At 47.6% G+C, this 9,951-nt stretch overlaps 1 protein-coding gene across 1 annotated transcript; it reads right to left on the bottom strand.

Moving 5' to 3' along the window:
- Window positions 1-3,652: 3,652 nt before the first annotated feature.
- Window positions 3,653-9,011, bottom strand: LOC135328145 (axoneme-associated protein mst101(2)-like). Its single transcript, XM_064510475.1, has 2 exons — window positions 8,915-9,011; window positions 3,653-5,860 (listed from the first exon to the last, which is right to left on the bottom strand). The coding sequence occupies exons 1-2, from the start codon at window positions 9,009-9,011 to the stop codon at window positions 3,681-3,683; spliced, it is 2,277 nt and encodes a 758-aa protein (XP_064366545.1). The 3' UTR covers window positions 3,653-3,680.
- Window positions 9,012-9,951: the final 940 nt, after the last annotated feature.

Below are 9,951 nucleotides of genomic sequence, written 5' to 3'. Positions count from 1 at the left end.
AGGGGGAGGCTGCATGGGGAGCATGCTGGGTTCCCCCCTGAGGCTGGACCCCTGGGTGGGGTAGAGGGTGCAATCAAGATCTCTGCTGCCTGCCCCTGTGTCCTGACCCACTGCACAAAGCTCAAGCTGGCAGCCAGGTTCCCCCAGCTTTTGCTCTCCCTGTGTGCCCAGAGAGACCTAAATCCAGTTGTGTCCTGCACACGAGGCCCAGGAGGGATCCTCCTGTTCCCTGGAGAGCTCTGCCCTGATCGCCAGCAGTCTTCCTCCTCGCTGTTCCTCCTCTGTTGCCCACTGCCACCACGAAGCCCCATGTAAAAGACTCTGTCCCTGCTGAGCGTGGGAACTGCCTGCAGCTTCCCGTGGGTGTGAGCGCGTTTTCTAGAAATGAGCCCGTGGGCCTGAGCCCTGCAGTCCTCCCCTTCCCCCTCAGCTTCCAGCATGAGCATACGGGGGGGTGGGGGGGCTGGAAAAGTGAACCAAAAGGAAGCTAAGGTCTGCTCTGGGGTCCCGGCTTTCAACAAGGCTGCAGAAAAGACTGTGGGCCTGGGATTTTCTGTGAACTGGACGTGCCCTCTTAGTCCCTGCTGGCAGTCTAAAACTGATTCATGGCACTGGCAGTGCGAGGGATGGATGTGAGTGGGCAGGAGGCCTAGGCAGGTGCGTCCTGGCTGGGTTTCATAGTTGCACTCATCATGATGACTGGTAAGTGTAAGACCTGGGAAAAAGGCATGGTGTGCTTACTTGATTGGGGTAGGTGACACATAGGTCTTGTTTCTGTTGCTGCTGTTTCTTCAGCAGTCCATAGAAGTTTATAGGAAAGAGCATTTTGGGAGCAGAAGTCCTTAGGTTCAGCAGGTGATAATGGGTTTTCTGCCTTTCCCAGGTATTAGCAGTAGGCAGGTGGCATCCTATCGTGAGGTGATCAGATGTACCAGGGGTTGTATTTAATGAACTTGTCTGTGTTTGTTTATTTCAGGTGTAAAAGAGTTCACCCAAAAAGTTGCTGGAAATGGAAACACTGCTTTACCTGTCTCAGCATCCAGGGCGTTTATGCTCAGCATGCCACCTCCTTGTCAAGCATCAGAGTATGTAATTTTTTGGACTACCTGAAGGATAAGGAGCTTTGCCCGATCCAGCTGACCGCCAAGGAGTTCACTTGGCAGTTGAGTTCTGTGCTTTATTTCCTTTAAAACAACACGGTTGTTTTTATCTAGCAGTGATAGCAGTGGTTTTTTACAGTGTAGCTCTTCTTTCTCGCAGAACCCCGGTAAGGAGGAAACGCACCTTCCTTTGAAGAAGGATGGAGAAGGGGCTCCCCGAAGCAGAGTCCAACGTTGTGCTGACAGGATGGATGGGGCGGCTGCAGAGGTTTGTCGTGAAATGGGGAGTTTTCGCCCCCTGCTCGTCGGCTCCGGCCCAGCCCAGCCAAGGTGTCCGCCTCGGGTCTGTGATGCTCTCAGGAAGGTCCTGTGGCGTGTGAGAAATGAGTTTTGTGACTTTAATCCCTATTGCAGTAGGCAGGTGCCCGTGTCAAAGGACTGCCAGCCTTGCTGGTTTGTTCAGTTGACGTGAAGAGTGGATTAACCTAAGGTGAGAAGTCTTTGCAGAGCAAGATCAGGTATATTTGCCCAAAGCACCTCGAAGTGCTTGTCTCCAGAGCTACCAGGACTCATCTGGAGCAGCTGTTAGCACTTTTCATAAGGAAACAGATGTGCACTGAAAAAAGCAGGGAGGACTGCAAACTTTCCCCCGTCCTCACAGCTGCTTATCCACCCTCTGGCCCAGCGAGGTGCCAGTCCTGACTGTGGCTTCCCGAGGTTCCCACGAAACAAGAGAGAAAGGTTTTGGTGTTAGGCTGCAAAGCGGAGAGACTCAGACCCCCTGGCAGTGACCCTCTGCTCTGTGCAATGCTGCTGTGCTGTGGAGAGGGGTCAGGGTCAGGCAGTGCCTATTTTTATCGACATTTCTTCATGCAAATCTGTGTTTTAGGAAAATACCCTTGAAGGAGGAGAGAGAATTAAAAGTAGTCTTTGTATTTCAAAATAACTGATGTTGAAAGTAGGAGAGAGGCAACTAGTTTTTAATTGAACCACTTACTGTAAAGGCTGTCTTGCAGGATTAGACGCTTGGACTACAGAGTTGTAAAGAGCAAGCCACCCAGGCTGATGGGCAAAATTACCAGGTTTTCATTAAGGAAGAAATACAGTTTAGGTGTGGACAAGTGTGTGTATATATATATGGGGATCAAAGAGCCACAGAAATTATTACTATATTTAAATTATTATTATAGTTATTATAATGGGAACTTACTGTACCTAGCAAATCCTGCCTTGTTTAGCATTTTCCTTAGATCAGAAGTCAGAAAGTGAAGACCAGGTGGATTCATGGCTCTGTCTGTATGTTGTGCACCATTTGATGTGTCCCGTGTCCTTACGGCAAGGCTTCAGGCTTTTCCTGACAGACTCTGTCCTCCTCTCCGGATGCTCCGCTGAGCAGAACCAGCGCATCCCCTTCCCGCAAGTGCTCTTTTCTTGTCTCGACTGGCAACGGGTGCTACCGGACATAGAGAGAAATAGCTTCTTTAAAGATGTGTTAGATAAAAGGTTTCTCTTTTTCAGACTTCATGCCTTTCACTGGGAGCTAAGCTTTTCACCTGCTCTTTGAAAAACCAGACGCCTAAGACTTGGAAACGCTTTGGCAAACATGGAGGAACACGGCTTAAAGCTGTGCTGTCATTTGGAGGGGGGAAATAAAATACGAGTGTTCCTCTTCATGCTGTGGCAGAGAAAGTGGAGCTGCTGAGATGATGTGATGGGTGGTCTTCCTCTTCAGTTTTATGCTCCTGAAAGGAAATACAAGGTACGCTGCAAGCGCGTACTCGCAGCATCCGCCAAAGGACAAAATCTTTTCCAGCAGCAGCCCCAAATCCCGGAGACTGAGGTGAGGACGGGTGTCAGCCACGAGCCAGAGCCGCGCGCCAAAGGGAAGGGGCTGCCTTCCACAGCCAGAGGACGAAAGAAAGAGAGAGAAAACAGTAGCGGAGCAGCTTGTCAAGGACAGAGTCGTGGCTTTCGTTGCTTCTAGTTTTCCCACCCCGAATAACTTTTTCTCCCAACAGACCGCAGCCAAAACGAGCAGCAGACACTAATCCAGGCAGTCCAGGAACGACGGGTCAGACGACAAGTGGATGCCGGTTCGTCCGCTGTGGAGAGGCGCAGAGAAGAGTCCCTGCCGCAGGTACCATGGCCCTAAATTGGACACTCCTCCTGCCCGCTCTCCGCACGTGCGGGCCGGGCGCCGGGGCCGGGAGCTGCTGCTCGGGCAAGAGCCGGGTCCTGCTCGCTGTGGCCGGTCCCTCGTGAGGGCCTTTGCCAGCGCAGGTGATGCCACGTGGGAGCAGCCGAGCAGGGAAGGCTCAGCCCGAGCCGCGGCGAGGAGCGCAGCCCCGATGGGGGGACGCCGGCGCGGGAGGGAGGCGGTGTCCGGCGAGTGCCCGTGCCCGGCTGCTGGCCGGGAAAAACCCCTTTTGCCTCGTGGCTCCTGGCCGCTGTCGCGTGCATGGGGTGGTCTGAGGGGGGTCGGCGCGCGGGTCCCGCTGGGCTCGGCGGTGCCAAACGCGGCCGGGGCGCCCGCCCGCCCGCCCGGGGCGGCGTCTGCCTTCCCCGAGGCTGCTGCCGGGCTCAGGCCGAGCCCCGCGGGGCAGCTCTGCCCGGGGAGGCTGCGGCAGGGCCGCGGTGTCTGTGCCGCAGCCCCAGCGCTGAGCGTGGGGGGCCGCGGGGCGCCCGGCGGGGTGGGCACGGCCGAGCCGGTGCCTGGGGTGGCTCGTGGTGGTGCTGGGCCTCTCCTGAAACGCCCTGCACTTCCTTTTTTTGGTTGTTTCTCCTTTCCCTTTTTTTGTTTTTTTTCCTTTCCCTTTTTTTGGTTGTTTCTCCTTTCCCTTTTTTTGGTTGTTTCTCCTTTCCTTTTTTTTGTGTTGTTTCTCCTTCCTTTTTTTTGTGTTGTTTTTCCTTCCTTTTTTTGGTTGTTTCTCCTTCCTTTTTTTGTTGTTTCTCCTTTCCCTTTTTTTTTGTTGTTTCTCCTTTCCCTTTTTTTTGTTGTTTCTCCTTTCCCTTTTTTTTTGCTGTTTCTCCTTTCCCTTTTTTTGTTCTTTTTCCTTTCCCTTTTTTTTGTTCTTTTTCCTTTCCCTTTTTTGTTCTTTTTCCTTTCCCTATTTTCTTTTTCCTTTCCCTTTTTTTCTTTTTCCTTTCCATTTTTTTGTGTTGTTTTTCCTTCCTTTCCCTTTTGTTCTTTTTCCTTCCTTTTTTTTCCTTCCCTTTTTTTGTTCTTTTTCCTTTCCCTTTTTCCTTCTTTTTCCTTTCCCTTTTTTGGTTGTTTCTCCTTTCCCTTTTTTTGGTTGTTTCTCCTTTCCCTTTTTTTGTTGTTTCTCCTTCCCTTTTGTTGTTTCTCCTTTCCCTTTTTTTTGTTGTTTCTCCTCTCCCTTTTTTTGTTCTTTTTCCTTCCTTTTTTTGTTCTTTTTCCTTTCCTTTTTTGTTGTTTCTCCTTTCCCTTTTTTTTGTTGTTTCTCCTTTCCCTTTTTTTGTTGTTTCTCCTTTCCCTTTTTTGTTGTTTCTCCTCTCCCTTTTTTCTTTCTCCTTTCCCTTTTTTTGTTGTTTGTCCTTTCCCCTTTTTTTGTTGTTTCTCCTTTCCCTTTTTTTGTTGTTTCTCCTTTCCCCTTTTTTTGTTGTTTCTCCTTTCCCTTTTTTTGGTTGTTTCTCCTTTCCCTTTTTTTTGTTGTTTCTCCTTTCCCTTTTTTTGTTGTTTCTCCTTTCCCTTTTTTTGGTTGTTTCTCCTTTCCCTTTTTTTTGTTGTTTCTCCTTTCCCCTTTTTTGTTGTTTCTCCTCTCCCTTTTTTTGGTTGTTTCTCCTTTCCCTTTTTTTGGTTGTTTCTCCTTTCCCTTTTTTTGGTTGTTTCTCCTTTCCCTTTTTTTTGTTGTTTCTCCTTTCCCTTTTTTTGTTGTTTCTCCTTTCCCTTTTTTTGTTGTTTCTCCTTTCCCTTTTTTTGCTGTTTCTCCTTTCCCTTTTTTTGTTGTTTCTCCTTTCCCTTTTTTGTTGTTTCTCCTTTCCCTTTTTTTTGTTGTTTCTCCTTTCCCTTTTTTTTGTTGTTTCTCCTTTCCCTTTTTTTGTTCTTTTTTCTTTCCTTTTTTGTTGTTTCTCCTTTCCCTTTTTTTTGTTGTTTCTCCTTTCCCTTTTTTGGTTGTTTCTCCTTTCCCTTTTTTTGGTTGTTTCTCCTTTCCCTTTTTTTGTTGTTTCTCCTTTCCCTTTTTTTTGTTGTTTCTCCTTTCCCTTTTTTTTGTTGTTTCTCCTTTCCCTTTTTTTCTTTTTTCCTTTCCCTTTTTTGTTCTTTTTCCTTTCCTTTTTTTGTTGTTTCTCCTTTCCCTTTTTTTGGTTGTTTCTCCTTTCCCTTTTTTTGGTTGTTTCTCCTTTCCCTTTCTTTGGTTGTTTCTCCTTTCCCTTTTTTCTTTTTTCCTTTCCCTTTTTTGTTGTTTTTTCTTTCCTTTTTTTGTTGTTTCTCCTTTCCCTTTTTTTGGTTGTTTCTCCTTTCCCTTTTTTTTGTTGTTTCTCCTTTCCCTTTTTTTGTTGTTTCTCCTTTCCCTTTTTTTGTTGTTTCTCCTTTCCATTTTTTTGTTGTTTCTCCTCTCCCTTTTTTTGTTGTTTCTCCTTTCCCTTTTTTTTGTTGTTTCTCCTTTCCCTTTTTTGGTTGTTTCTCCTTTCCCTTTTTTTGGTTGTTTCTCCTTTCCCTTTTTTTTTGTTGTTTCTCCTTTCCCTTTTTTTGGTTGTTTCTCCTTTCCCTTTTTTTGTTGTTTCTCCTTTCCCTTTTTTTGGTTATTTCTCCTTTCCCTTTTTTTGGTTGTTTCTCCTTTCCCTTTTTTCTTTTTTCCTTCCCTTTTTTGTTGTTTCTCCTTTCCTTTTTTTGTTGTTTCTCCTTTCCCTTTTTTTGTTGTTTCTCCTTTCCCTTTTTTTGGTTGTTTCTCCTTTCCCTTTTTTTGGTTGTTTCTCCTTTCCCTTTTTTTGGTTGTTTCTCCTCTCCCTTTTTTTGTTGTTTCTCCTTTCCCTTTTTTTTGTTGTTTCTCCTTTCCCTTTTTTTGTTGTTTCTCCTTTCCCTTTTTTTTGTTGTTTCTCCTTTCCCCTTTTTTTGTTGTTTCTCCTTTCCCCTTTTTTTGTTGTTTCTCCTTTCCCTTTTTTTGGTTGTTTCTCCTTTCCCTTTTTTTGGTTGTTTCTCCTTTCCCTTTTTTTCTTTTTTCCTTTACCTTTTTTGTTGTTTTTCCTTTCCCTTTTTTTGTTGTTTCTCCTTTCCCTTTTTTGTTGTTTCTCCTTTCCCTTTTTTTGTTGTTTCTCCTTTCCCTTTTTTTTGTTGTTTCTCCTTTCCCTTTTTTTGTTGTTTCTCCTTTCCCTTTTTTTGTTGTTTCTCCTCTCCCTTTTTTCTTTCTCCTTTCCCTTTTTTTGTTGTTTCTCCTTTCCCCTTTTTTTGTTGTTTCTCCTTTCCCTTTTTTGGTTGTTTCTCCTTTCCCTTTTTTTGGTTGTTTCTCCTTTCCCTTTTTTTTGTTGTTTCTCCTTTCCCCTTTTTTTGTTGTTTCTCCTTTCCCTTTTTTTTGTTGTTTCTCCTTTCCCTTTTTTTGGTTGTTTCTCCTTTCCCTTTTTTTGGTTGTTTCTCCTTTCCCTTTTTTTGGTTGTTTCTCCTTTCCCTTTTTTTGTTGTTTCTCCTTTCCCTTTTTTTGTTGTTTCTCCTTTCCCCTTTTTTTGTTGTTTCTCCTTTCCCTTTTTTTGGTTGTTTCTCCTTTCCCCTTTTTTTGTTTTTTCTCCTTTCCCTTTTTTTGTTGTTTCTCCTTTCCCTTTTTTTGTTGTTTCTCCTTTCCCTTTTTTTTTGTTTTCTCCTTTCCCTTTTTTTGTTCTTTTTCCTTTCCCTTTTTTGGTTGTTTCTCCTTTCCCTTTTTTTGGTTGTTTCTCCTTTCCCTTTTTTTTGTTGTTTCTCCTTTCCCCCTTTTTTGTTGTTTCTCCTTTCCCTTTTTTTGTTGTTTCTCCTTTCCCTTTTTTTTTGTTTTCTCTTTTCCCTTTTTTTGTTCTTTTTCCTTTCCCTTTTTTGGTTGTTTCTCCTTTCCCTTTTTTTGGTTGTTTCTCCTTTCCCTTTTTTTGGTTGTTTCTCCTTTCCCTTTTTTTGTTGTTTCTCCTTTCCCTTTTTTTGGTTGTTTCTCCTTTCCCTTTTTTTGGTTGTTTCTCCTTTCCCTTTTTTTGGTTGTTTCTCCTTTCCCTTTTTTTGGTTGTTTCTCCTTTCCCTTTTTTTTGTTGTTTCTCCTTTCCCCTTTTTTTGTTGTTTCTCCTTTCCCTTTTTTTGTTGTTTCTCCTTTCCCTTTTTTGTTGTTTCTCCTCTCCCTTTTTTCTTTCTCCTTTCCCTTTTTTGGTTGTTTCTCCTTTCCCTTTTTTTGGTTGTTTCTCCTTTCCCTTTTTTTGTTGTTTCTCCTTTCCCTTTTTTTTGTTGTTTCTCCTTTCCCTTTTTTTGTTGTTTCTCCTTTCCCTTTTTTCTTTTTTCCTTTCCCTTTTTTTTGTTTTTTCTCCTTTCCCTTTTTTTTGTTTCTCCTTTCCCTTTTTTTGTTCTTTTTCCTTTCCCTTTTATTTGTTGTTTTTCCTTTCCCTTTTTTTGTTGTTTCTCCTTTCCCTTTTTTTGTTGTTTCTCCTTTCCCTTTTTTTTGTTCTTTTTCCTTCCTTTTTTGTTCTTTTTCCTTCCCTTTGTTGTTTTTCCTTCCCTTTTTTTGTTCTTTTTCCTTTCCCTTTTTTTGTTGTTTCTCCTTTCCCTTTTTTTGGTTGTTTCTCCTTTCCCTTTTTTTGGTTGTTTCTCCTTCCCTTTTTTGTTGTTTCTCCTTTCCCTTTTTTTGTTGTTTCTCCTTTCCCTTTTTTTGTTGTTTCTCCTTTCCCTTTTTTTGTTGTTTCTCCTTTCCCTTTTTTGTTCTTTTTCCTCCCTTCTTTTGTTGGTTCTCCTTTCCCCTTTTTTGTTGTGCTTTTCCAGGGACAGAGGAGCCCCAGCAGTGCTGTCTGGGACGGCCAGTGCAAATGCCGCAGCTTCACCCCAGCACTCCACTCGCCTCCCTCCTGCCCCGCGCGTGGCCCCACTCCTGGCTGGGGACGACCTGCCTGCGCCCGCCTGGCTCCGGGAAACCCTGCTGGGAGCACCGCGCGGGCTCCTTGCAGCGCTGGCTCCCAACAGCTCAGCTCCAGCTCCAGCGGTGCCCCGACCTGCGCCCGGGTGAGGCTGCGCTGGGGAATGGCCCCGTTGTGGGGCCTGCGGTGGCTTGTGGTGGTGCTGGGCCTCTCCTGAAACACCCTTCATTTCTTTGGGTTTTTTTTTTTTTGTTTAGTTTTGTTCTCTTTTTATTTTCTTTTGACATTTCCAGGGACAGAGGAGCCCCAGCAGGGCTGTCTGGGACGGCCAGTGCCAACGCCCCAGCATCGTCCCAGCGCCGGCTCTGGGACGCTGCCGCCTGCGCGCAGAGCCTGGGACAGCATGTCCGGCAGCAGGGGCTGCGTCCCGGCCCCTCTCACCCCCGCGGGCACCTCGGAGGCGCTTCCTGGTGAGCCGGGGGACGTTTCCCCCGGTGCCTTCTCCCTGAGGAGCCTGGGGGGTTGTGTCCCTGGTGAGTAACAGCTCCAGCCTCGCTGCCTGTCTCTGTGTCCTGGCCAGGGGCTGCCGACACCGCGCGACGGCCTCGCGCCTCCTTTCTGCGCTCCGCAGCGAAGCCGGGAGCACCGCGGCGCAGAGAGGCAGCGCGAGGTTTGTTTCCTCCCGGACAGAAGCCGCCCGGCTCCCTACTCGCAGCAGGACGATGCCTCCGCTCGCCTCCCTCCCGCCCTGCGCGGGGCCCCGCTCCTGGCTGGGGACGACCTGCCTGCGCCCGCCTGGCTCTGGGCCTCCTTGGGAGCCTGCTGGGAGCACAGCGGGGGCTCCTCGCAGCTCAGCTCCGGCTCCTTAGGGCTCGGCCTCATTACAGCAGTGGTGGTGACTGACAAGGTCGTAAATCAATCACTGTCACAGCTTGCGTATTAATATCATAGTTCAGTATTCCATACATACTGCACAGTTAGTTTATTAACAGTGTACATACTCCATACACACATTGAATAAAGAGTCCAAGTCTTGTACAAATGGGGAATAAACAGGGGAACTGGAAGATGGTGTCTGCTCGTGTTTCCTCCCCAAAAGCGCTTTCGCTCCAGAGACTATCTCAGACGCGAGGTTCGGCCTGGTGCATGCCAGCCTCCCTGCTGCCGGGGCGCTCGCGGACGGACCCCCACCTCCGGTGAGGGTCCACACGCCCTGCCCCCACCCCTGCCTCCCCCCACCCCACAAGGGCCCCCTCAGCTTCTGTTTGGGGGCTGGAAACAGCTGAACTCGCCTCTGTTTCCGAGTCCCCAAAACGCAGCACTTAGTCTCTGTTTTCAGCCACAGGAACAGCCCCATGAGCCTCCACTTGTGCCCCCAAACGCAGGACTTGGCCTCGCTTTCTGACCCCAAACCCAGGGCTCATGGGCCTGGGCTTGTGCTTGAAAACAGGGAGTAAGATGCCCTTTGTGCCCCCAAAACGCAGCACTTAGCTGCTGCTTTCAGCCCCATGAGCCTCCACCCGTGGCCCCCAAATGCAGGACTTGGCCTTGCTTTTGGTCCCCGAAAGCCAAGGCTCATCCACTTGTGCTTGTGCTTGAAAACAGGGACTAACCTGGTCTTTGTGGCCCCAAAACGCAGCACTTGGCTGCTGCTTTCAGCCCCATGAGCCTCCACTGGGGGCCCCAAAACCCAGGACTTGGCCTTGCTTCTCAGCCCCAAACCCAGGGCTCATCCACCTATTCCTGGGCTTGACCACGGGACCAACCTGCCCTCTGCGGCCCCCGATCGCAGCACCTGGCCGCTGCTGGGAGCCCCGGGGCA

This window comes from Dromaius novaehollandiae, chromosome 4 (assembly GCF_036370855.1).
Source record: "Dromaius novaehollandiae isolate bDroNov1 chromosome 4, bDroNov1.hap1, whole genome shotgun sequence".
Classification (NCBI taxonomy): domain Eukaryota; kingdom Metazoa; phylum Chordata; class Aves; order Casuariiformes; family Dromaiidae; genus Dromaius; species Dromaius novaehollandiae.
Note: the sequence above shows the minus strand (reverse complement) of the source record. Positions and strands in the feature narration are given on the sequence as shown.